Source organism: Eschscholzia californica, unplaced genomic scaffold, assembly GCF_041429995.1.
Source record: "Eschscholzia californica isolate CP2 unplaced genomic scaffold, dmEscCali1.0.p SCAF_2, whole genome shotgun sequence".
NCBI lineage: Eukaryota > Viridiplantae > Streptophyta > Magnoliopsida > Ranunculales > Papaveraceae > Eschscholzia > Eschscholzia californica.
In genome coordinates this window covers 64743936-64770479 of record NW_028238309.1, presented here as the reverse complement: position 1 = coordinate 64770479, position 26544 = coordinate 64743936, and the positions used below count along the sequence as shown (strand labels likewise).

Here is a 26544-nt window from a genome sequence, read left to right as displayed (position 1 = left end):
AGATGCTCATTATTTGCCCTTATAGCAATTGTGAATTGATCATAATCCACACTTAGCCCTTGAATTGCTATTCTAACCAACTCAGATTCATTTACTCTATCATTGACAGAAAGTAAAGAGTCTGAAATATGCTTTAATTCTCTTAGATAAGTAGATATAGATGAATTTCCCTTTTTAATAGTTTGTAATTTTCTTCTCAATTGATCTTTTTGAGATTCAAGACCTTCATTGTTTGTAAGAAACAAATAGTCCCAAATTTCCTTTGCTGTTTGAAGTCCATATGTATCATAATACACAGACTTAGAAAGAGTACTTTTTAGGTAAGACTTTACAAAATTCTCTTTACTCCTCCATTGTTGATAGTCTGGATTTACTTGCTCAACACCATGAATGAATTTAAGAGGTGGAGGTTCCTCAATAGTACCATTTACAAACCCTAGTAACTCATAAGTACTTAGAAGGGTTTCAACTTGATCTTTCCACATGAGATAGTTAGAATCATCTAACTTTTCAGTGATAAAGCTAGTAACAGAGGAGATTGGAGGTAAAGTACCTGAATTTGCAGCCATTGGAAAGATTGCTTGAAGAAAAGCCCGAAAAAACTGTAAGTATATTTATAATCCTTTGATCTTGAACGATTTTAAACTGAATTTTGATGATAATCTTCTGAATTTTGTGTGAATCTTCTGAATTTTGTGTGAATCTTCTGAAATTTTGTTGTTGAAATGTTAAATTTTGCTGAATGTTGAATGATTTTCTTGGTTTTGTTGCGAGATGATGAGTATTATTGAGCTCTGGAAGAGAGAAAACCCTAGCTTTGGATTCAAGAGAACCTAGACTGATACCATGTAAAATCTCTTAGAACTCAATTCTTTATTTTATCAAATCAATTGTTCTTATTACAACAATTCTTATTTATACTAATAGAAAAGCAAAACAGAATTAGAGAAAGTTAGTTATTCACTAAGCTAGAGTTAGTTGTAACTACACAACTAACTTTTATTGTTATTTTGATTTTGTAGAGAACCAGTCAAGATGGACCAGTCAAGATAGATTAGTCAAGGTAGACCAGTCAAATGTCTTCAGAGTCAAGATGGACTTCATGCTATAAGCTGACCAGAGACTTAGTCAAGGATTGACCTAAGTATAAAATGTTTGAGTTTTGCCCTAATTCTCCAAACTGAGTTTCTCCAAAACCCTAGTTTCACACCTTTAACATTTCTCTTCATTCATAGATGTAAGAAATGATGATAACTCTTCCTTTCCTAATTTCCATTCTCTCTCTTGTCACTACTCTCTTTATGATCTCAGGTATATCTAAATATATAGTCTTCTCTTTCTTTTCACTAAATTTTGTGGTGTTATTTGTTTGTTGATGATATATAGTGAATTCTGACAGGAGTAATTTCTACAAGTTTCACAATTGCCAACAATTGCAGCTACACAGTATGGCCGGCACTAGTATCAAGTAATAATGGCCCAGAAATCCCCTTGACTGGATTCAAACTTGAAACAGGTGATTTTACTACTACCTCGGCTGCAGCATGGTCCGGTTATCGAGGTAGAATATGGGGTCGAACCGATTGTACCACAGATCCAACAGGTAATTTTTCTTGCTTGACGGGTGATTGCGGTACAGGAAAAGTAGAATGTACAGGGGCACAATTGAAGGCCCCTGCGACTCTGGCAGAGTTTAGTCTCAATATTTCTAATGGTAATGATTTCTACGACGTGAGTTTGGTAGACGGTTTCAACCTCCCGTTGTTAGTGGTGCCCCAAGGAGGGAGCGGCGGGAGTTGTAACGCCACCGGCTGTGTTGTGGATGTGAATCAGAAATGTCCACCGGAGTTGAAGCTTTTATCAACCGTTAATAGGTCAATGGTGGTGGGGTGTAAGAGTGCATGTGACTCGTTTCGTTGGCCTGAGTATTGTTGCACTGGTGCTGGCCCATGTAAACCATCATTCTATTCTCGGATTTTCAAACAAGCATGCCCATATGCCTACAGCTACGCCTTCGACGATGCTACCAGCACATTCACTTGTCCTTCTGCTAACTATGTTATCACCTTCTGCCCATCTGCAACCACGGGGTAATACTCTTAATTTTGAATTGAATAGCCACAAACTTAATATAGTATCAGAGCTACGCCATACGTAAAATATCCAATTGTCACACGTGTTTCACATCACCCGTCAATAAGAAAGATGTTAGACTCAAAAGAATACTACGTGTGAGGAAGTGTGTGAAAATAGTTCAACACGAACAAATACCTGATTAAACACTTGAGTCATCTCTACTCATTGTCAGTTCTAAGTTCGATGACCACAAACTCAATATACTCTTATGGAGAAGATGATATCTAAGTCATCTAGACTCATTTGCCAACTGATTGTAATGGATGTCTTAGGGAGGCAGCTAACAAAACCTTAGCATATTCTAAAGGCTAGCAATGGGGAAGAGTTACCATAGGAAGTTTGTTTTTATATTTGAGATTCATTGATCTTTTTTTATCAGGTCTAGTTACTCATCTTCATCACCAGCACCACCCCCTCTTGTGGAACCACCACTTTTTAGATCACCGCCTGTGGAAACACCACCAATGCTGCTGCCGCCAACCACCTTCAACACAAGTACATGTAAGTCTTTTCTCATCTTCAAATGTCTTAGTTTAGGGACTACGTAGAACTTCGACTTATGGTTTCCAGAATTATGATTACTCGTTTGATAAAATAGTAATTTCAACAGAGTAAGATATGGCTTGTAAAACAGGTCTTGCATAGCTTAACGAGTCAGATTCTGCCTTAAGAGGCGGATAAATACATAATATGAAATTTTACTTGATTCAATAAATATGAACACTACCAATATTGTTTACCATTATGCAGCAAATACGAAGAATAAATCAAGACTTCCTGTTTATATAAGCGTTCCGTCCGTAATTGCAGTACTAGCTACCTTAGCCTTGTGGTGCTTCTGTTTCAGAAAAAAGAAGGCAATGAAGAAATTTCTTGGTTAGTATCTATAACTTATTTTTGGCTATAGTTATTTCAATCAAATCCTAAAGGTTTGTCATTTTTCTTGAAGATGATGAGATACAGAGTGCAGAATCTTTGCAGTTCAGCTTCAATGCAATAAGTATCGCGACTGATGATTTCTCAGATGCTTATAAGCTTGGAGAAGGTGGCTTTGGTTCTGTTTACAAGGTATAAAGACATTTATGATTTAATATGTTAATGGTTTATGTCATTTTTATCTTAATATAACATTTTTTTTCTTGGGATCTTTCGATGTTGTTAGGGCGTACTTTTAGACGGGCAAGAAATAGCAGTGAAGAGGCTTTCGAAGAGTTCTGGTCAAGGTGATAGAGAATTCAAGACTGAAGTCATTTTATTAGCTAAACTTGAACACAGGAATCTCGTGAGGCTTTTAGGTTTTTGCTTGGAGGAAGAAGAAAAACTACTCATCTATGAATTTATGCCTAATGCAAGCCTTGATCAATTTATATTTGGTTCGTATTTTAATTACATCTATTTATAAGGTTTACGTCAATATAGGTCTTTGCTTTATACTTTTGTTGGATGATTTTACAGATCCAATTAAACGCACATACTTGACATGGGACAAACGGTTTAAGATTATAGGAGGAATCGCTAGAGGTCTTCTCTATCTTCACGAGGAATCACGACTAAAGATTATTCACCGGGATCTCAAAGCAAACAACATATTACTAGACGACAACATGACTCCAAAAATTTCAGATTTTGGTATGGCTAGACTCTTTGAAGTGGATCAAAGTCAAGCCAACACAAATAAAATTGTGGGAACATAGTAAGTGCTCAAATAAAAAAGTTGTTCTGCAACACATTGATAAATTGTTAAGGTACCTTACAAATTGACATTTGTGTACACAGTGGATATATGGCTCCTGAGTATGTTAAGCACGGGCAGTTTTCTGTGAAATCAGATGTTTTTAGTTTCGGTGTATTAGTCTTGGAGATCATTAGTGGAAAGAAGAACACCTCGTTCTATGAATCTGAAGTTGCCCCAGATCTCCTAAGCTATGTGAGTATTAACGATTTATACTTCGACGGTGTTTTGTTTTTTTTCTCGATTATGTGAACCTGACTTGCTTCAGTCTGAATCGTCTGAGTCTGACTTGAATTAAATTGGATGAACTCATCTCACTATTATGCAGGCATGGATAAATTTGAAAAATGGAAAAGGATTTGAATTGGTAGACGAAAGTTTGAGGGATAATTGTTCAAAGAGAGAAGTGATGAGATGCATCCACATTGGAATGTTATGTGTTCAAGAAAATATATGCGACAGGCCTACAATGGCTTCTGTTGTTTTAATGCTCAATAGCTACTCCACTACTCTCCCGTTACTTGCATCACCTGCATTTTTTGCTAGTAGCAATGAACCCACCATTGATTTGAGGAGAGGTGAAGAAGAAGCTATTGTGCTCGTGAATCCACCATGGAGTCTCAACGAAGCGTCACTTACTGACCCTGACCCTCGATAACCTATGATCATATTGGGCTCGTACCTATAGTTTCTCTATTTATTGACAATTGATTTTAGTTAGATATCTATGAACATTGTAAAGTCAATCTACCGATTCTTCGTTCACATGTACTAAGGAATATGAAATATTTGTTAAAGCTTACAGGCACCCGAAACCCGAAGGCAGGTTAAGCCCGACCAACCCGGTGAAATATAAAAAACCACTGAATCCATGAAAAAAAACCAAACATTAAATATTGAACTGAATAACTAGATTTTAAACCCACAAACTAAACTAAAGCCAGTTGATTAACCGTAACTTATAGTTGTTCTTGTTACTAATTGTTCGAGATAATAAATGTGTTGAGAAAAAGGAATAACAAGGTAGAATATTGAACTTGTTACCTTGTGTTCGTTGAATAAGATTTTTACTAAGTTACATATCTTTTTCTGAATCATTTTACATCTTCAAATTAATATTTTTAGTGGGATTTTAGAGCCCCCTAGCACTTCGAAACAATTTGGGGGCTGGTGCGATTGCATCGGCCACACCCCCTCAAACACGCCTGATTTGAAATCTCTTTATTGTACGTGGATTTCAATCATTGAGGTGCAAAGAATTGACAATTTCCTGTCTTCAAACTGATGTAAATTTGAGCAGAGATCTTTAGTCAATTTTCAAACCCACATGCACATAAGATTAGAAACCTTGAATTCTTTCATCATCTTTACTATTATATTTAATTGGCCGTTAGTCAGTCAACAACCAATTTCCTGTGTTTTTAAAGAATGCTAAATAAACACCTTCAACATATCTCTTCATTCTTAGATGTCAGAAATGATGATAACACTTCCTTTCCTGGTTCCCCTTCTCTCTCTTGTCACTACTCTTTTCATGATCTCAGGTATATCTATATATATATATATATATATATATATATATAGTCTTCTCTCTCACTTTGACTAAATTTGTGTGGTGCTATTTGTTGTTGATGATATAGTGGTGAATTCTGACAGGAGTAATTTCTACAAATGTCACAATTGCCAACAATTGCAGCTACACAATATGGCCGGTACTATTATCAAATACTGATGCCCCAGAAATCCCCATAACTGGATTCAGACTTGAAAAGGGTGATATTACAACTATCTCTGTTGCCGCATGGTCCGGTTACCTAGGTAGAATATGGGGTCGAACCGATTGTGTGGAAGATTCAACAGGTAATTTTTCATGCTTGACAGGTGATTGCGGAACAGGAAAAATTGAATGTAAATGGGGAAAAAAAATTAAGACCCCTATGACTCTGGCAGAGTTTAGTCTAAATTTTTCTAGTGGTAATGATTTCTACGACGTGAGTTTGGTGGACGGTTTCAACCTCCCGATGTTGGTGATGCCTCAAGGAGGGGGCGGTGGAAGTTGTAACACCACCGGTTGTGTTGTGGATGTGAATCAGGTGTGCCCATCCGAGTCGAAGGTTTTATCAACCGTTAATAGGTCAACGGTGGTGGGGTGTAAGAGTGCATGTGACTTGTTTCGTACGCCTGAGTATTGTTGCACTGGTACTGCCTCGTGTAAACCATCATCCTACTCTCGGATTTTCAAACAAGCATGCCCACAAGCCTACAGCTACTCCTTAGACAATGCTACCAGCACATTCACTTGTCCTTCTGCTGACTATGTTATCACTTTCTGCCCATATGCAACCACCAGGTAATACTCTTAGGGTGTTTGTGTAGACGCCACATCTTGTTGCTCTTGGATCGTCCCTCTTTTGGCACTCCCAGGGCTTCGGATTGCCCTGAGTCCATGCTATTCAAGTCCAACACAGATTAGGCCGTATCCTAGTCCTTCAGACGCTAAGAGTGAGGGTGAACCAAGAGCAATATGGTGAACGCTTCTAGACCCACCCATACTCTTTTAGAAAAGAGAGAGAGAGAGAGAGAGAGAGAGAGAGAGAGAGAGAGAGAGATTTTTTTCCTCCGATTTTGGAGGTAGCTAGGGGTCAAGTCAAACTTTTTTACTTAACCATCGAACATTGTTAGTTAGGTCGAATCGAGGGGAGGCATTGCCCTCTAATGAATAGGTTGCCTAGGACCAAAATTACTTGTTTGTGAGCTTGTCTTTAACAAGAAAATGTGTTGCATTCAAAACTTCCCTTAAATATTTTATTGTGTGAGAGTAGTCCCAAGACAAACTTTTGTAACTATGATAAAAATGATCTCCAATCATTCTTCGATTGGCTTTGAGGTGGATGGTCACAAACTTAATATAATAGGAGAGCTAGGGCCATATTAGAGCCGACAACTGCATATGCTCCGTGTTACCCAATAAAGATACATGTTAGACTTCTATACACAGGGGTGAGCCCACATAGGAGCTCGTTGGGGGGCACATGCCCCCACAGGCCCAAATGTGAGCTTCCTTATATATAGACAGATAGTTAAGAGGAGTGCCCACATTATAGTTAAGTCATTGATGTAACCCACTTTTCAGCCCATTGTTAGTCTTGAAATTCCACCCTTCAATAAGTTTGTAACCCTACTTTCACTTCCAAAAATAATTTTTTTTGCTCACTTAACTCTTTCTATTAACTACCTTAAATATGTGCCTCCACTAAAAAAAAAATTTGCCCTGGCCGCTGGCTACACATGTGAGAACAGCCGTACCTAAACAAATTAATTCTCATCACTAAGAACACAATATTTAGGTCTTCTCCACAATTGCATATGAATTTTGAATCCAACACCCACAAACTTAACATATTATCAGATGCTAGACTCAAAAGAATGCCACGCGTTAGGGAGTACGTGGGAATAGTTTTACACTGACACACAGCTGAATAAACACCCAAGTCATCTCCACTCATTGTCGGTTTTAAGGTTGGATACCAGTATACCACAAACTTAATATATATAAGTTTTATGGATAAGATGATCTCGAGACTCATTTTCTAACTGATTGTAATGGATGTCATAGGGGCAACCAGCAAAATTCTAGCATACTGTAAAGGCAAGAAATGGGGAAGAGTTACCATAGGAAGTTTTTTTTTTAATTTGAGATTGATCTTTTTTCTTATCATGTCTAGTTACTCATCTTCATCACCAGCACCACCTCCTCTTGTGGAACCACCACTTCCACTTGTCAAAACACCACCAATGCTGCCACCGGCCACCACCTTCAACACCACTACAACTACATGTGAGTACTTTCTCATCTTCAAATGTCCTAGTTTAGGAGCTCCAGTAGATATTTGACTTATGGTTTCTAGAATTATGATTACTTGCTCGATAAAATAGTAATTTCAACTGAGTAAGATATGGGCTAGTAAAACATATCCAGAATAGCATAACAAGTCATATTCAAGAAATTTTAATTGAATAAAATATATACATATAAGAATTTTAGATATGAGAAATATGAACACTACCAATATTGTCTACAATTATGCAGCAAATACAAAGAACAAATCAAGACTTCCTGTTTATATAAGCGTTCCGTCCGTAATTGCAGTACTAGCTACCTTAGCCTTGTGGTGCTTCTATTTTAGGAAAAAGAAGGCAGCGAAGAAATTTCTTGGTCAGTATCTATAACTTATAATTGGCTATAGTTATTTCAATCAAATCCTAAAGGTTTGTCATTTTTCTTGAAGATGATGAGATACAGAGTGCAGAATCTTTGCAGTTCAGCTTCAATGCAATAAGTATCGCGACAGATGATTTCTCAGATGCTAATAAGCTCGGAGAAGGTGGCTTTGGTTCTGTTTACAAGGTGTAAAGACATTTACGATTTAATATGTTAATGGTTTTATGTCATTTTTATCTTAATATAACATTTTTTTTTGGGATCTTTCGATGTTATTGGGCGTACTTTTAGACGGGCAAGAAATAGCAGTGAAGAGGCTTTCGAAGAGTTCTGGTCAAGGTGATAGAGAATTCAAGACTGAAGTCATTTTATTAGCTAAACTTGAACATCGGAATCTCGTGAGGCTTTTAGGTTTTTGCTTGGAGGAAGAAGAAAAACTACTCATCTATGAATTTATGCCTAATGCAAGCCTTGATCAATTTATATTCGGTGCGCATTTATATAACATCTATTTATAAGGTTTAGGTCATAATTTCACAATAATATAGATCTTTGCTTTATACTTCTGATGGATGATTTTACAGATCCAATTAAACGCACTTACTTGACATGGGATAAACGGTTTAAGATTATAGGGGGATTGCTAGAGGTCTTCTATACCTTCACGAGGAATCACGACTTAAGATTATTCACCGTGATCTCAAAACAAACAACATATTACTAGACACACAGATGAATCCGAAAATTTCAGATTTTGGTATGGCTAGACTCTTTGAAGTGGATCAAACTCAAGCCAACACAAATAAAATTGTGGGAACATAGTAAGTATTCAAATAAAAAATTGTTCGGAAACATATTGATAAATTGTTAAGGTACTTTACAAATTGACATTTGTGTACACAGTGGATATATGGCTCCAGAGTATGTTAAGCACGGGCAATTTTCTGTGAAATCAGATGTTTTTAGTTTCGGTGTATTAGTCTTGGAGATCATTAGTGGAAAGAAGAACACCTCTTTCTATGAATCTGAAGTTGCCCAAGATCTTCTAAGCTATGTGAGTATTAACGATTTATTTTTTTGTGGTGTTTTCTTGCTTCAGTTTGAATTGTCAGTCTCAAATTGGATAAACTCATCTCACTATTATTGCAGGCATGGATAAATTTGAAAAATGGGAAAGGATTTGAATTGGTAGATGAAAATTTGAGGGATAATTGTTCAAAGAGAGAAGTGAGGAGATGCATCCACATCGGAATGTTATGTGTTCAAGAAAATATACGCGACAGACCTACAATGGCTTCAGTTGTTTTGATGCTCAGTAGCTACTCCACTACTCTTCCATTACTTTCATCACCTGCATTTTTTGCTAATACTAGCAACGAACCCACCATTGATTTGAGGAGAGGTGAAGAAGAAGAAATTGTGTTGGTGAATCCACCATATAGTCTCAGCGATGCATCACTCACTGACCCCTACCCTCGATAACCTATGATCATATTGGTTCGTATCTAGGGTTTCTCTATTTATTGTCAATTGGTTTTAGTTAGATATCTATGAATAGTATAAAGTCAGTCTATTGATTCTTTGTTCACATAATCACATGTACCGAGGAATATGAAATATTTGCTAAAAGGGATGTTTAGCGAACAAGAAGAAAGATATTTACTAAAGGTTCTTTCTATATCAGCATCTAGCAAAAAACAAAAGAAAGTCTGGTAGTCAAGAATTGGTTGTCAAAGTGGTCCAATTTGTTGACATAAACTCCAAAATCCTGGAGGTCCCGGGTTCGATTCCCAAAGAAGGTGGTTTCCATGGACCATGGTTTATTGAACTTGGGTTATTACGGTATAAATAATGTTGTTGGGCTTTAGGCCCTAGTTTAATTGGGCTATAGGGCCGTTCTTTGTAAGAGTTTGAATTCGACAGTTTCGTGCTTATCACATGATCATTTTCGAGAATATAAATATCTAGTGGTAAAAAATAATATCTTACCCTATGACATCTGCTCATATGAAAATTATCTAGTGGTTCTCTAAGAGAACCACATAAAAATGATCAAAATGTTGCTCATATGAAAATTATCATCCATAGAAACCATACAATAAACAATCATAAAACGGATGAAAAAATTTATCGTCCCTAGAAACCATATCTCTCCATTGGTGTCGATAACCAACCAGTCTTTGCAAGACGAATTTCCATCCAGGTTTGAACTAATAACCAACTTACCCTACTAGAAACATCCAAAGAAAGGTATCTGAAACTAGTAAATTCTGTTTGTGAATATGTATGCAACTAGCCGACTACATGAAGAGCTTTATATTAGAGAGAACATATTAGATTTTCTGGAATTCGAAGAGGCAGCTGAGCTTGAGGGCCATCAGGCAGAATGGGAACTACCAAATTATGCGCAGGTTTACAATGACAGGCTTGAAGGCACAGGGTTTTTCAAATCGAATGGGACATATGCAACTGAGGAAGGGAAACTTTTTCCTAACATGGTACTCGAACAAGTTGATAAACCATGGTGATCAAATCCTTGATGAAGCTAATAAGATATTCCTAGGGTGTAAAGTTAAGCTTGCAGCAAAAGTAATGCAAAAAATCCATACTGACTTAAGAAACTATTAAGAATGCAACTTATATTCTAATCGACAGAACTTTATTGAGTCTCAAACAGGTATCCAGAATTCATTGGTGCTATAAGTGTGATCTCAAAGCTTAGTAAATGTAGAGGCCTTTTGGACTTAAGTTGATGAATTAAGTCCCATGATGGGCGCTTCTGCAAGTTCTTAGTAATGCATCCGCGTAACTTTTGCACTTTTCATCAACACATTTTAAACACTTTAGACGACACTTTGTAAAATTTGACCCTTTTGAAGATAGGTAGGCGACGCTTTTGCAGATACTTTAGGCAACGCTTTCTACAGACTCTTTAGTCGTTGCGATGCGCGACTTCGATTGGTTCCACGCATCCAGTCCGAAAAGTGGGTAAGTCATGAGGTGGGTCAAAGAGTCAGATTTAGATGAGTTAAACTTGTCAAATTAAGACAACTCAGGAAAAAAAAACATGTGATTATCTACTTGCATTTGGTTACCGGTTTCATAGTCTCTTGCATTTGGTTACCGGTTTCATAGTCTCTTGCAAGTAATCTAACCTTTCCAAAGAAACAATTTGCTTCCCAACATAAAACAAAAAAAAAAATCGAAATGAAATGGTCGAAATGACCATACTGCCCAAAATTTGGATATCATTTCTCTGTGGTCATCAACACTGTATCCTTAGAGCTAACTATCTAATCTCTCACAGCCAAATCCTCACACAGACATACACTACATGCCATGGCTGCTCTATCAAACCTTCATGGAGTCTCTGAAACTCTACTGATAAAACCTAAGCTTTTCAACATCGAAAAAATCCGAAAAAGATCATCCATTAATCTCCCAAACATTTCCTGCAAGAAAGCAGATACAGAGTTCCAACAACAACAACAACAACCTCAATTAGCCACAAACCATCTCTTCCCAAAATCAACAAGAAGAGTTCTTTTAAGCCTTGCTACAATTGCTCTTTCTTCTCAATCTGGTATTCAAAACTCTTTTGCTGAAGATAATGGATTTTGGCTAACTGGTCCTATACCAATTCCTCCTATTTATAACAGTAAGTCCATCAATCTTCATTCTAACCAGAACCCACTTCAAATTATTATCAACACTTCAAGTTATTCGAACTTCGATTTATGTTTTTGTTGTTTTTGTTGTTGTTGTTGTTTACAGAGATAGCAAATGAAGAAACGGGTACTCGTTCGTTTGTTAAGAAAGGAGTCTATATGGCAAATATTGGACCAGAAGGAAGTGCATTTAGACTTAGAAAATATGCATTTGATCTTCTTGCTTTAGGTGATTTAATTGGACAAGATGCTTGGAATTATGTAAGACAATATCTACGTCTAAAATCGACGTTTATGTATTACGATTTCGATAAAGTTATTTCTGCAGCACCTGTTGATGAGAAGCAACCACTTACTGATTTAGCCAACAAATTGTTCGATAATTTCGAAAAGGTAGACGATATACATATATATAGATATATTATAAGAACTCTATCAACTCCACTAAAGATGGTTCTTGATATTGAGCTTTTGAAGTTGAAATAGCTAAGAATTTCTCTCTATCTTTTGTTTTACAGCTTGAATCTGCAGTGAAGAAGAAGAATCTTCCTCAAACAGAAGCTTGTTATCAAGACACTTCCGTTCTTCTTGAAGTTGTCATGAATCGATTCGATAAAATGGCGTAAAATATATGTAAATTTGATCTTATTTCACTTAAACTATGTTGTTCTTAGAAAGAAATCAATAGAGCTAACTCCATTACTGGAAATCTCGAATGATTGTTTGAGTGAAGTATAGATATGTATATTTTTCGTTTTATGGCTCAAAACTAAGGAAACAATTTTTCGTTGCTCAATCTTCCATTGGCAAGTTAAGTACAAAATAAGATAAATAGGTGAATACATTTGTAAAGGATCCGCGTAGATGTGTACCCGTAGCCTAAGGTGGAACCATAGAAGATGATGAACTCAACTTTCTCATAGTACTAAGGAGGAAGAATTGTGATGGTAAGATCGTTGTGTTTTTAATGACTGTGTATTTTCTACTGAGAGGAAGATGTTGTTTTAGTGAATTTTGCTATACAATGGATTACCGTTGCCGAAAGTAAGGAATTGCAACACCAAAAGATCAATTTTCAAGTTTGATCAAGAAAAAGTGATCTAAAGCCTCACTAGTGGGAGATTGGAGTATGGTGCCCATTGAACACCCTTCCTTGGTGCCTGTGTGTTTACACTGTGAGACTGAAAGTGCCAAAGTGGACAATATCACTAACCGTCACCCCTCTGAATTTGCACAGGTTGTTGTTTATTTTCGTATTGAGAATGTTTATAAAACACACAAGTGTATACTAAACCAGCAATTCTATTGAGCCAAAGTAATTATAAACCCAATCACAAATTCACGAAGTAGCATATTTTAATCGCCGATTTTGAACGTATTCTTTCATCTATCGCAAAGATATTTGAACTATGCCAAAGACCATTGTATAGGGAAAGCTTTCATGGCTGATAAGACTAGTCGATAGTTAATCTAGTAAAAATCAAATTGTTACTTAAGTACATTCATAAAAAATAACCCCATTGGGTCTATACATACCCATGTCTAAAACTGGGAGTCGGCGTGACGGGTTAGACTAGTACTGATCATGACCATGAAAAGACCTCTCATTTGAGATGAATGTATATCAAGAGTAACCAAAATTTCTCTATTAGGGCAATAATCTCACCCTGCAGTCCACATGTCGAATTTCTAATGGTAGTATAATAACCCAATCCCAACTAGTACAACATCAGAGCATATAGAAATCCTACATGTCCAGTGATGATTGGTTTGCTTCAAATCCAACTTATCCAAAGAGAACCAAACAGATAAGGCAAAGTTGCCACTGCCCCTAAATTGATTTCACATCACACAAACACACAAAGACATAAAACCTAGAAACTTATCCAAGATAAATTCCATATTTCTCTCTCATTCACTTAACAACCTAAAGTCATTCAAACACAGGGAAGGCAGAGAGAGAGAGAGAGGTTAATGGCACAAGCAATGGCATCAATGACTGGCTTACGTCCCAATTATCAGGCCGTTTTGGAAGGCAGCCTACGTCTCACCGGATCAACCCGCTTGACCGGATCGACCAACAACCGAGTAGCAGTTAGCCGGTCGGGTCTAACTGTTAGAGCTCAACAACAAGTGTCTTCTGATAATGAAAATGTTGCTCAAAGTAGCCGTCGTGCGGTATTAGGGCTTGTAGCTACCGGGTTGGTCACTGGCTCTTTTGTCCAAGCTGTGTTCGCTGAGGTTAAGTCTATCAAGGTCGGCCCACCTCCCCTTCCATCGGGTGGATTGCGTAAGTTCTCGAAGACTTTTTTTGCCTCTCATGAATCAAATTTTTTTTTCTGTTCTTTCTTACATGCTGAGAGTCATAACGGTGAAACCCCCCATTTAGAGAGAAAATTTATTGAAAAAACGTCACTTTCTTCACCCATGGAAAAACCGTCACTTTTTGCTCACTAAAACCGTCATTTTCTCCTGAGAACAAGAGTGTCTTTCCACTAAAAAGACTTGATAAAAAGACTTGATAGAGTACGAATCTTACTGTTCAGAATAAAATAACGCCATTTTTACCCACTAAAACCGTCACTTGTTAACTTAGCCAAAAAACAGTTTTTTGTCTTGTATTACTTTCGGTTCGGCTCCTACCGAATAAAATTGACTAAACAAAAACGATGTGTCTCTATTAGCAGTTTTTTTACGATCATGCCTTTGATCTCCTTGAAGTTTTTCATGACATTTTCTTCCCCATAATGACAAAAGCAAAATGTTTTTTTTTGGCAGCTGGAACAGATAACTCAGATGAGGCAAGAGACTTTGCGTTGCCATTGAAAGAAAGGTTCTATCTTCAACCATTACCTCCAACAGAAGCTGCCTTAAGAGCAAAAGAATCAGCTCAAGAGATTATAAATGTAAAGGCATTGATAGACAAAAAGGCATGGCCTTACGTCCAAAACGATCTTCGTCTCAAATCCTCATATCTTCGATACGATCTCAACACTATCATTTCTTCCAAGTCTAAAGAAGACAAGAAACCCCTTAAAGATCTCACTGGAAAACTCTTCCAAACCATCAATAACGTAAGTAAAATTCATGTCATTTAAAACTCTTTTTTATTATATCTTATTAGATTGAATCAGACACTGATTAAATTCGTCATTTGTTTGTTTGTCTGTATGTCTGTTTGTTTGTTATCAGCTGGACTATGCAGCAAAGACTAAGAGCAGCCCAGACGCAGAGAAGTACTATGCTGAGACTGTATCTGCTCTAAGCGAAGTTCTTGCCAAGCTTGGTTAAAAATGCAACATAAATTTGCTATCTTCTTTTAATCTTTTTTTATGAGACCAATTTGAATGTAATTTAATAGTAAATTAATTCAGTTTTTCTTCTTTTCTTTTTTCGAATAAGAAGCTATTGGTCTCATAGTAAATATTAAATATTGATCAAAGCTTAACTCAAGTTCCTCGACTACATTTTCTTGGAGTGCTCCTTCAAGGGCCTTCATATAGGCTAGATTCTTGTTGGTAATAGCTCATAAGGTGAATCTTCTCATGTTGAGCCGTTTTCCTATTCCTAACATGAAATTAGATCCTCAACCGAAATTAGAGTAGTACAAGTGGGAAAGAAGTCGAAGGTTACTTCAATTCTAAGTCCTCGATGATTAGTCGGTTACTCTATCTGTATCGACTTGTGAAACAACAACTGTGTACCATCTCTAATGTTGGCTCTAGCCTGTGCCCAATGCCCTAGACGGATGATTGTATTTGAAATGAATTATTGGTCAACAAGATCAACCTATTCTCCTATCTTCTTTGGGGCCTCTTCTGATACCTTTAGCAAACGGTGAAACAGGTATAAGGTAGTAGATGATGTGTCAATTATTTCTTAATGACCTAATAACCATTGAGACCCAACCAAATCGAAGTCTAGAGATTTTTAACTTCAACCCTAAGCTCTTCCCCACTTTTCTTTGAAGTGATAAACTCGATAACTGCCGAAATTAAATCTTTACAGAAAAAGGGCCGAGAGCCCAACTACACTACCAGCCTAAAGCCCACCTAAATTACTGCCGCAAAACCCATCTAACACATGGACTTCCATGAAATCGAACATGGGACCTGAATAGATGCACTACCAACTGGGCCACCAGTTCTATTAATCTAGTAAAAGTAACAACTACTATCACCTCTTCATTTGTTCTTCAAGTTTCAACTCATTCTTCACCCACCAAATACAAGGTACTACTTCTTCTACCTCCTCCTATCTTCTAATCAAATCTTTCACTAATTCCAGAATATGAATTTGATTATGATGTGGGTAATGGTACTAACTTATCATTCATTTCTCAATGATTGTATTGATTTAAGATTATGATAGAAAAGTTAATAGGATATATGAATATACCAATAGGTTGGAATGAGATTAGTATTTCTGAAATATGGTACTGTTGATGCATTTTAAGTGTATTATTAGGTATGGTATTTGATGAAATTCCTGAGAGAAATCTTGTTTCATAGAATTCCATAATTTGGCACTTGTCAATTCAAGTAGATTTGAAAAGAGAAGCATTTTAGTTGTTCTTACTTATGTACAAGGAGTTCCCGATTTGGGTTTTTGTACATTCACCATAATGATCAAGTTTGTCATCCGGTTTGGTTGTTTGGGTTGGGATTAGTCTAATTGTTATGTGTTGATAATGGGGATATATCATATCTAGTGCTTTGATCAATATGAGTGGCAAATATGGTAACAGCTAAATTTTCATTTCTAGGACTTCTTAATTGATGGTAGGAGGTCAAATATGTTAAAATGTTCGATAGCATGCTTTGTTGTCGTGAAAGAATTGTTCCTACTTATCTTACTTTTCTGTTCTTGTAGCTATTAGTGTTTATTGGACAAAAAGTTGGAGATTTTCAAATCAATGGCTAGTAACTACAAGATCATCGAGCAATGCATTTCGCGGGTACGATCAGAGATGCTTCTTTTAATTATATGCAGAACATGTTTTACTCAATTGAATAAAGTTATTTCGAGCAAATCACGAAATTGGTGTAGAAAACAAATTTTACTCAATAGAATATATGTACATGTTGAGTGAGCTTCTAATATAAACGCCAATGAAATCATCCACTAGAATCACCAACTTAGTTGCTTTTTACGTTTTTGTTTTTTGAATAGTGATTCTTTTACGTTTCATCTCAGTGCACTTGGAAAAGTAGAGCGCGGGACTAAGTGTACAGTAATAACTGCTTCATTACAACGTCTTAATTTGGGACACCAGTAAAATTAGCGATTTTCTCGAAGTAATCTTAACACGTTGCAGATTCCAGTTCAGAATGCACTAATATTGGTACTCTATTAAATGCATTTCTCTGTCTTTTTTTCCTATAAATTCACCTACCATCTTTCTTCATTTTCACATCATCAAAACATAATCGCCCTATCTCTAACTAGTTCTCTGTTACTTTGGTTAGACAATGCCTAGAGGAAAGTTGAAAATCAAGAGAATTGAGGATGAAATTGCTCGTCGAACTTCATACGTTAAACGTGAGCAAAGTATTATCAAAAAGGTTCTTCGACTGTCAGCAATTGGTGAATCTGATGTAGGAGTCAATGGAAGGTCTTAACTCAAATGTCTCAAATTCATCTCTATTTTTTTTCAACAGAGACTTGTTAGCTTTTTGTGCTAGATCTTAAATATGTTTCCTTTTCTCCATCTTTTCTTTAGGGCTGAGGATGTATTTCTTCGTTTCTTCGAAACACCCGCAAATTGGAGAGGGTACTTACTAATTTTATACTACATATACCAATGTTCTGTTCTGACAGTTGATAATTGATTCGGGAATATCTATAATATATCCTAACCATTTTCTACTTCTTTAAATATGTAGGCACATTACTGCTGAAGAGGTGACTCCCCTCTCTATATTTCCAACTCGGGTGGTGTTTTTTCTTTTTTCTCATTGTCTGAATCTGACTCTTTTGATCCATCTGAAACGTCTGGCTCAAAATCGACAAAAATCAGACATTCAGTTGATTCAGAAAAAACAATCATCCTTGAAATCGGGCTCAAAAAATACAAGCATGAACTAAGGGTCTCCATATCCTTCGGAAGTTTATCGATTTTTTTATGTACGTGCAGGATCTAATCAATGGATTCAAACAAGTGAAGATTGAAGGGGAATCGATAGAGAAACTCACAAAGTTTGGTTCTTTTCCTCCTTTATACCTAACACGTATATATTTTGTAGTTAGATTCATAATTTTTCAGATATTTCCTCATATTTTCACATTTGAAGTTTTCACTTCTATGAAATTTATCCAATATTTTTCATATCCATAGTAGTGATCACACATTTGAGTGGAAGTACGCTCAAATCTGATATGATTTAACAAGATTTTCTTTCTGTTCTAATATTTTGATCCCATTGCGGATTGTTGCTTGGAAAATACAGGAAAGAGGTAATACAATTAAAAGAAAAACATTAATATCATCTCTGTCTGCACTTTTATGAAGTTTTAGTTTAAGTTACTTTGTGTTTAATAGGCTTTAGATAAGGAAGACAACACAATCACACACCGAGTAGAAGATGCCAAAAAATGACTCATGGTTTTGACTGGGTCTTTGTTAAAATCCCACGTCGCTTGGGAAAGCTCAAAGCCTGGGCTACAGGCGATCTCAAGGGCAGTAAGTTTTGAGGTCCTTTTGGTGGACTTGTGCAGCCACTTTAAGAAGAAAACCTCGAACACATTGGGCTTGGGGTTGGGTGTCTGATACAGGGACAATACCGATAACTGCTAAGGCTTGGGGCCTTACAGTCTTGACTTCCCAGTCTAGTCCTAAAATCAATTTTCCACCTAGGAAATGTGTAGTAAAATCACTTGGGTCGTTACAGTCTTGATCTGAATCTGACTCATTGGGATTGTTGTGTAGCTTTTTCATGCCAGACCCTAGTACAATCAACACTGTTGAAGAAGCTGAAGCCCGGGAAAGAATCATTCTGAATGCAATGCAAAGTATACAAAACTTAAGGGTAAGGATTTAAACAACGTTTTTTTGACTATTTGTACATGATTTTGGATTAAACTCTTTCTCTTTTCAGGAAAAACTCGAACACGAGAACAATTTAGCTACTCAAGCTGAGACGAGTGCGGTAATTAAAAATGACGAAGCTAGGAAACATATATTTATAGCTCCTTCGCTTTTATTTCTAGAACATAAAGACGGTATATTAATAGACGATAAATATGTAACATTTTTTCAGGTACCCGTGCAGGATAACGAGGAATCAGACTTAGTTGCTGAATCCGATCGTGTCTTAGGTGGTGGTAAGTTACTCGAACTATTTCACTATATAATCGAAGATTGTTTTGGAACTTGTTTGAAAGCATGGGCATCACCAACGACGAAATATCTATACATATATCAAACTAATGTGTGTGTGATTTCAATATATTGTACCAAATAAGAGTGATTTAATGTTTGATATAAGCATACTTTTATTTTTCAGATATGGGAGAACCCAATGTTGGTGAGCCTGCCAACCCTAATCTTAAAAATGCATAAAAGATGGGAAGTAGATATTCCAAATAAGATCTGAATGAGACTATTAAACATTTTAGTAGTGTTTGTGTTTTCATTTTCCTAAGTTAGATCTAAAATCTGACTTGAAGTCTGAATTGACCCAAATTTTATTAGAATGTTTGTTTATGATTGATTTCTCTAAATTACTATTTGTTTTTGACATTCTAAAAATTTTAGGTTTTGTTACTCATCTAAATTGCAGAATAAAACTGAATAGCAAAAGAAACATAAACTAGGGCAAGAAGATGATCATCCATTGGAATATGAAGAAAACATGAACAAAGGGTAACACCCCAAACTGTTAAAAACACTACTAAATCAAATATCTTCCAAATTCAAGAAAAGATACAAATTCTTCTTCACATAACAAAGTTAACAGAGAGAGAGAGATGCCTAATATCTAACTAAAACCCATTTCCACCCCTAACAAGTTGGATGGATACTAGTAATATGAATCTGATTAGTTATCATCATCAGCAGTTGTTGATTTAGATCCAGAAGAAGAAGAAGGTTTTTTAGGAAGAAGAAGATTATGAATATTAGGCATAACTCCTCCATTAGCGATAGTAACAGTACCAAGTAATTTACTTAATTCTTCATCATTTCTCACAGCTAATTGAATATGTCTTGGTACTATTCTATTCTTCTTATTATCTCTTGCTGCATTTCCTGCTAATTCCAATACCTACATACATACATATATACAATTAGGGTTAGGGTTTAGAGAGAAAGAAAATATATACAGAAAGAATTAGGTTTAGGGTTAGGGTTTGATAATACCTCAGCTGCAAGGTACTCAAGAACAGCTGAAAGATAAACAGGAGCACCGGCACCAACTCGTTCAGCATATTTACCAGCTTTCAAGAAACGAGCAATTCTACCCACCGGAAATTGAAGTCCGGCTTTACTACTTCTTGATGTTGCTTTCTTTGCCTTGTTAGATCCAAGTGTTTTACCTCTTCCTGACATTTTCAGATCTGACTCTAAATCTAACTCACAAATACTAAGAATTGAACAACTTCGGAGTAAAGAAAGAGAGAGAGAATTGAAGAAGATGATAAAGAGGAATCCAAGAGTGACGACAGTGGAAGCTGCTTGTCAGTTTTTATAGTAAGTTGTTTTCGTACGTGAACCAATCAGGTTGAGTCACACGGATCGAGAGACTAAACCGTTGATTGATGTGTAAGGAACGGTCAGATTGTACTTATATCTGATGCGGAAAGCAAGGCTTTCATATGACGGTATTACCCTTACCAATTCAAGAGATTTTCGGAACTACCATTACTGAGTTGATTTTTGACTTGTTAGTCCAAATAGCTTTACCGTTGAGAGTTAATTCCGCTTTACTTTTAGCCTCCAATTTGTGTCTGATTCACCGATTTGACTTCTGTATGTGTCTGGCAGTTTGTTTTGGTCTACGAAGATCAAAAAAATTCCAACTCTTTCTCGAAGTACTTTTATGGGCCAAAAAGGAATTAATTCCTAAAAACCTTAAAGACAAATTAAATCCACCTCATCTCTTCTCCATTTCATCATCTATCTCTTACACTTCTTCTGTCTCGCCACCTCATCATCTTATCCGACGAAAGTCGACGATCGGCCAAACTTTTCGACATCCTTCAAACATTAAAAAAGTAAAAATAAATAAATAAAAAATGTTGCGTCTTCTTTCTCTCTCTTCTTCCTTCTTATTCTTCTTCTTTTTTCTCTCTCTTTTTTCTTCTCTCTCTCCAGTTTGGTCGGATGTTTGGGCGCAAGACCATGAAGGTCAGAAGGTCAAATTAAACTGTCAGTCAAGTTTCATATCTAACTTAGAAAAAACAAATACTATTAACTCGAACTAAACTCAGTGATGTTCAGTTCAACAAAAAAAAAAAAAAAAACTCAGTGATGTTCGTCATTTTCGCATAGAATATACGTCTAAAAGGAATTGTTTGATAGGAAATTTAGAGTGTTATTGGCCATTTAAACCTGCAGATTTCTTAAATTGTATTCATTTTCATATATATAAGGGAACAACTTAATTAGACAAGATGAAGTCTGCTTTAGTTTGTTTTTCTTTTTTTGCAAGAATTCTACTTTAGTTGATATAAACTTGTGATTTGGAACGTAAAATCTTTACAAATATATAAAACGAACGAAAACCATACTGCCACTTTGATCTGAGAAACTACTTGGAATTTGTTCGAATTCAAGATCTTCTTGTACAAACCTTCAATTCAATATTTAGATGCAATAAACTTACCAAAATTTTCCAACAGAAAAATTACAGATTAGAGCCCCTTTCATTTCAACAAACCTTCTACCTTCGATTAAAAAGATGAACCATTTCTCCATCCCACCTTCTCATAGCTCATTAGCTCAGCTTAAGCATGCCCATGATTGAATTTTCGAGCTTCTTGTGCAAAAGCATTTGCAGAAACATAATAAGAAACACAAAACAGTCCATGAACAAAACACAGTATCCCTCCTATGGACAAAAATTTGTCATGTGACATCCCACATGATGTTCTTGATTTCGAGTTCGCCAATGCTCCTATTATCAGTGTCGAAAATCCAACCACCAATATGATCCTAAACAAAAAAGAGTTGAACTTTAAACTCCAAAATCACCAAATACTAAAAAGAAAAAGAAAAAAACTTGTACCTACACCTCTCATATGAGAAGTGTGGGTAGTGGATCGTGACAGAGTTGGTCTATGGCTCTGTCTTCTTCACCCATGTCTAAGACGAGAGATATATATTTATATGACCGACATTTGTAAACCGCACATCCCAACAACTATAGAAAACGTCAAGCTTAGGTATTAGAGCAGCTAAACTGACCAGACCTAGGCGTGTAAGGGCTCGGTTAGGCCCTTACGTGGGTCGCGTATGTATGGCCTTTAACCAAGCTTGGATTTTAGGGGCAACGTTCAAACCAGACCATACAGGCTTGGCAGAGTGACCCAGTCCGAGCACGCCCCAGGCTTGTTCTGTCTTAGGACCGGCCTCATTTGGGCCAGGTCGGAACACTAAAAAGCCCAAGCGCAAATGTATCACTTCTAGGAAAAAAAGAAGTAGAGGTGAAATAATTACCAAGAGAAAATGAGGCAAACAGCAGATAACTGTTTGTTAGTAGAAGATGTATCTAACTCATCCTTTGAACAAATACAAACACAACCACCAAGTAAGGTAGCTATAACATGAGCTAGAGCTAGAATGACAGCAGCTGCTAACCCTAACTTGAAAGCATCACTACTTGGTTCCTTACATTCAAATATCCATAACTTCAAATGTCTCACCTGTTTGCAATCAAACAAATGCATGTCATGATCAAACCGTTTCTACACACGGAAGAAACTAGTGTTCGAATCTTACTGTTTTAAAAAAAAAACTCGACTTTTAACTTAGGAACACATAAATCTACCTTGTTTTGAGCAATCTCTGCTTGAATCCCAAGTATACCAGCTACTATGTCCATACCCACAATCAAGAGACATATAAGTGCAGCAATTGCTTTACCCATTTCAACCTATATAGCTACTTGTGTTTTCTCTCTCCACACAAACTAGCTATGAGCTTATTAGATGCTTATGGAGGTCTAGATAGAGAGAGTAGAGAGAGAAATGGAGAAACTAGGAAGGATGAGAATAATTAACAATGGGGGTATAATTATAAAAGGTGAGGGATTAACAAGAGATGTGAGAAAGAAGAGAAGAAAAATCTATTAAGTATCTTCTTTACAGTTTTCTTCCTTTGCTTTTTCTACTTTTATATTATTTTCTCTTGGTTTTGATTCTTTTCATGGGAGACAAGAAAAGGAGGGTATCATCATCTCTATAGAGTATAGACTATACATATGCACCAACCTTTATGGGAAAAAAACATTTGTGAGGCAATTTCACCTATTTTTTTCTTTCTAAACAATTCTAATTTTTGTGCTATGGAAACTATTGCTCGAGTTATGTATTTTGCATTCACAAATTGTTTTTGTGCTATGGAAACTTGCCTCGAGTTTCATAATCTATTTTGACACTCGTCTCACTATTTATTATAGTATCCTTGGTTTAGGTACAATATACGCACATAGCCTAATTCATAATAGTACCAGGATTATGTGAAATATAGTCACCAATTCTACTCGAAAAATCTAGCAAATAAAAGCCTTTCTTAAACAATAACAATGTAAGGAGCAAGTGTTTTTTTTTTTTAACATGAAACAAATATTTGACACCCCTAGTATGTTTAGTTTGTAGCTTTACTCCACATTTAATTTCCAAGACATCTAAAAAAGTCCCTTTTGACTTCTTGTTGAAAACTTACATAGTTCTTGCTATGAGAATGATGACACTCTGTGGCCCCTTTATGCACTAAATCAATATATCCTGCAAAAAAGGCACTAATCACTTTAATTTTAAGTTTATTTTACATACACTTCTTTAGAGTTTTAGTTTATTCTGGTATTCTTTTCAACAAAAAAAATATTTAGTTAATCGATTGCCTTAAAAAATCTCAAAGCATGCTAAGATTACAGATCATCAAAATTATACTTTTGTCAGTCTGACAGCAAGTTCTGCAACAACACGAGTAAATACACTTTAGACGTTTTGTAAAGATCTTTGATTTTCTAAGTGTACTGCAACTTAATTAGAAAGTTCTGAAGACACACCGTAATTTGATTCGAGAGTTTTATTGCCCCTCCCATTGGAAAATGTTAAAGGCTTTTTCGGTGTTAAAGGAGTGTGAGAAAGCAACGCCTTTAGCAAAAAGGGGCTCTTTTAACATTTCCCTTCCCTACAAACATCCACTTCCTCGTACACCCCTATAAACAATTGTAGAAGGGTTATATGGGCACCACGGTTTTCACAGAGGGCCTGAGTCTTACAAGAAACAGACTCGTATTTATACAACCCTGTATAAGAACTCAAGAAAGAACTCCTTTCAGTTCAACAAAAAAAAAAAAAAGAAAGAACTCCTTTCAAAAGAAGATCTTCGTCTTCACAAGAACACGGTCAACAATCACCACCAGCATGACCACCAGTGTCGCCAAACACCATGTAGCACCACCACCACTAGCCCCATCTTTTGCTCCATCTCTCTCTCATCTCGTCATGTCTCCATCTCGAACTAGTGTTTATTAACTAACCATGCTTTAAGCATCCACAAGTGACAAAGAAACCCCAAATTTGAACTAACCAAAACAACCTGAAGAGACAAATACCAAAACTTGAAGAAGAAAAACCAATTTGAAACAAAAATGAAAGATAAAATTTAGCAGCTAAAAAGAGACAAAGAGATACAACACCTTGCAATTAAGACCTTTTATTGGGTTTGTATTCATTTTATTATCTCCTTAATTACAATGATTTAAACCACTATATATATAGCCTACAATAAAAGAGAATAGAGAAAACTTGAACTAGGAAACTCGTAAACAATTACAAAAAAGAGAGATGCTTGAATCACAAAAGATTTTGACAAAACAAAGTTTCCAGCTGATGTGGCGGTTGTGATTTTCATCTCTTAGCGGCCTAGATTTGGTCAAAGTTTGAAACCACACCTGCCACATAAGCTGGGAACCTTTTTTTGTCAAAATCTTTTGTAACTTTATCATTTCCCTACAAAAAAATGTTAAATACATCACTTTCTTAGTTGCTAAACTAAATAAAAGAAATATATATACCAAATGCACAAACAAGGGAAGATGGTCCCATATGACTGCCCTAGTCCTAGTCACCTCACCACGACAAATTATTTGGTGTAGGTGGGTATTTATATAAATTTTTTTTTTTTTTGATGAAGGATATAAATTTTTTATTTTAGACTTCCACACATTGATCTCGACTAATTATTAAATTAAATATCCTTCAACAAACATAACAAGAAAATGTCCAAGAATATTCCTAATTATTAAATTTTGGTAGTATTAGAATTAAAGCATATGCAAAACGTGAGTTCCAAACACTTCTTTCTCAATAAAATTCTCCTTTTAGCTTGTGTCTTCATCCTTTACTTCTATCTCAAAGTCAAAGTCCACTACAACATGGATTGACCCTACTTGACATTTCTAGACATTGTGATCACCATTTCATGTGGTAAATTGCACACATCTTGTGTCTCCCTAGTCACTAATTGATAATTAAGTTTATCTCCTTATATTTATTATTTTTGATAAGAGAGGAAAATTATAAGGTCCAAAATTCGGGTCAAAATATCAAATAAACCCAACCTGGAATAATAATGCAAAAAAAATCTCAAAATTTGAAATTACAAAACATTTATGAAAATTTCTGAACAAAAAACAGTTTGCTCTCAACAATTTTGTATTTGCTCTTAACAATTTTGTAAATGTATGAACAAATTTGTTTTTGTTCACACATAATTAAGAACATAATTATATGTGTTGTCACAGTTTCAAAAGTGTTGCCAACAGTTTAAAAATTGAGTTTTTTTACATTATTATTCCCGAGTGTTTTTTTTTCGTATTTGGGCCCAAGTCTTGGGCTTTTCTTACATAGTTTCTTTTGATAAACTATAAAGATTTTGTTTGGCGTGCGTGAAACGACTACTAAGAGTATTTTTCTTCAATATGATTTCTAATAGTTATTTCACCTTACTTTATAGTTTGATTTGGTCGGGAATATAATTAGTAAAAATTAATTTCGTTTGCATATTATTTGATTTACGATTTTATTATCGTTTTTCAAACATATTCATAGTATTTTTGTTCTAAATTAAAAGAGGTAACCTCATTTACCCATTACTAAAATGGGTAAACTCAGTTACTAATTAGTGTTGAGGGGATAAACTCAAAAAACCCATTTATAAACAAGTGATGGCATTCTAAAGACCCGACAAGGTCTGTCTACTTGGGCGCAGTCAATTTAACACACGGGCAGACACGAGTGCACTCACTATAAATCTCTAAAACCAAGTGACCTCCATTAAAATAAACAAGGTCAACTCTTTCGAGAATGGGCCAACCAACTAAGACCAATGGTATTTAGATTATACAAATTCACTCTCGTCCAATTAAACCCTTAGTTGTACTACGTCTTCGTTGTCTTTCTTTTTCTTCAAGACAGAATAAGTCCGTTGGGAACGTATAAGTAAGTCATATCAACTCTTTTCTATGAAATGGAATATGCAATTAACTAAGGAGTATTGACCTCTTCCAAAACAGTTTTCATCTTGTAAAGAACAAAAAGAAAGAAATCATTTTCCA

At 35.9% G+C, this 26544-nt stretch overlaps 8 protein-coding genes and 1 pseudogene across 11 annotated transcripts; 7 read left to right on the top strand and 2 right to left on the bottom strand.

Moving 5' to 3' along the window:
- Positions 1–1177: 1177 nt before the first annotated feature.
- On the top strand, positions 1178–4678 carry LOC147560331 (cysteine-rich receptor-like protein kinase 44). Its single transcript, XM_086662522.1, has 9 exons — positions 1178–1311; positions 1400–2090; positions 2516–2637; positions 2887–3012; positions 3086–3204; positions 3299–3509; positions 3592–3829; positions 3913–4063; positions 4197–4678. The coding sequence occupies exons 1-9, from the start codon at positions 1245–1247 to the stop codon at positions 4524–4526; spliced, it is 2055 nt and encodes a 684-aa protein (XP_086518648.1). The 5' UTR covers positions 1178–1244; the 3' UTR covers positions 4527–4678.
- An 836-nt stretch (positions 4679–5514) lies between these two features.
- LOC147560330 (thaumatin-like protein 1 pseudogene) lies at positions 5515–6222 on the top strand (annotated as a pseudogene).
- A 1328-nt stretch (positions 6223–7550) lies between these two features.
- On the top strand, positions 7551–8282 carry LOC147560329 (cysteine-rich receptor-like protein kinase 27). Its single transcript, XM_086659257.1, has 3 exons — positions 7551–7706; positions 7959–8084; positions 8158–8282. Exons 1-3 carry the CDS (start codon positions 7586–7588, stop codon positions 8280–8282), a joined length of 372 nt encoding a protein of 123 aa, XP_086515383.1. The 5' UTR covers positions 7551–7585.
- A 442-nt stretch (positions 8283–8724) lies between these two features.
- LOC147560328 (cysteine-rich receptor-like protein kinase 10) lies at positions 8725–9588 on the top strand. The gene is made up of 3 exons (XM_086662550.1): positions 8725–8911; positions 8994–9144; positions 9240–9588. The coding sequence occupies exons 1-3, from the start codon at positions 8823–8825 to the stop codon at positions 9570–9572; spliced, it is 573 nt and encodes a 190-aa protein (XP_086518676.1). The 5' UTR covers positions 8725–8822; the 3' UTR covers positions 9573–9588.
- Positions 9589–11264: 1676 nt separating this feature from the next.
- On the top strand, positions 11265–12517 carry PNSL3 (PsbQ-like 1). The gene is made up of 3 exons (XM_086662511.1): positions 11265–11748; positions 11865–12151; positions 12277–12517. The coding sequence occupies exons 1-3, from the start codon at positions 11430–11432 to the stop codon at positions 12382–12384; spliced, it is 714 nt and encodes a 237-aa protein (XP_086518637.1). The 5' UTR covers positions 11265–11429; the 3' UTR covers positions 12385–12517.
- Positions 12518–13682: 1165 nt separating this feature from the next.
- LOC147560326 (oxygen-evolving enhancer protein 3-2, chloroplastic-like) lies at positions 13683–15156 on the top strand. The gene is made up of 3 exons (XM_086662513.1): positions 13683–14048; positions 14537–14832; positions 14951–15156. Exons 1-3 carry the CDS (start codon positions 13733–13735, stop codon positions 15047–15049), a joined length of 711 nt encoding a protein of 236 aa, XP_086518639.1. The 5' UTR covers positions 13683–13732; the 3' UTR covers positions 15050–15156.
- A 520-nt stretch (positions 15157–15676) lies between these two features.
- Positions 15677–19508, top strand: LOC147560325 (uncharacterized). 4 transcript variants are annotated; one of them, XM_086662514.1, is made up of 11 exons: positions 15677–15990; positions 16631–16715; positions 16955–17102; positions 17227–17372; positions 17481–17531; positions 17644–17662; positions 17895–17956; positions 18687–18786; positions 18856–18906; positions 19018–19081; positions 19264–19508. In XM_086662514.1, exons 4-11 carry the CDS (start codon positions 17230–17232, stop codon positions 19317–19319), a joined length of 546 nt encoding a protein of 181 aa, XP_086518640.1. In that variant the 5' UTR covers positions 15677–15990; positions 16631–16715; positions 16955–17102; positions 17227–17229; the 3' UTR covers positions 19320–19508. The 4 variants fall into 4 exon arrangements, with proteins under 4 accessions (XP_086518640.1, XP_086518642.1, XP_086518641.1 ...); XM_086662515.1 differs by having other exon boundaries at positions 15949–16069; XM_086662516.1 differs by lacking the exon at positions 16631–16715 and having other exon boundaries at positions 15725–15990; positions 16887–17102.
- Positions 19509–19570: 62 nt separating this feature from the next.
- Positions 19571–20449, bottom strand: LOC147560324 (putative histone H2A.3). The gene is made up of 2 exons (XM_086662519.1): positions 20118–20449; positions 19571–20022 (listed from the first exon to the last, which is right to left on the bottom strand). The coding sequence occupies exons 1-2, from the start codon at positions 20304–20306 to the stop codon at positions 19798–19800; spliced, it is 414 nt and encodes a 137-aa protein (XP_086518645.1). The 5' UTR covers positions 20307–20449; the 3' UTR covers positions 19571–19797.
- Positions 20450–21493: 1044 nt separating this feature from the next.
- On the bottom strand, positions 21494–23063 carry LOC147560323 (protein VASCULATURE COMPLEXITY AND CONNECTIVITY-like). The gene is made up of 3 exons (XM_086662518.1): positions 22747–23063; positions 22416–22621; positions 21494–21911 (listed from the first exon to the last, which is right to left on the bottom strand). The coding sequence occupies exons 1-3, from the start codon at positions 22843–22845 to the stop codon at positions 21704–21706; spliced, it is 513 nt and encodes a 170-aa protein (XP_086518644.1). The 5' UTR covers positions 22846–23063; the 3' UTR covers positions 21494–21703.
- Between the last annotated feature and the right edge of the window lie 3481 nt (positions 23064–26544).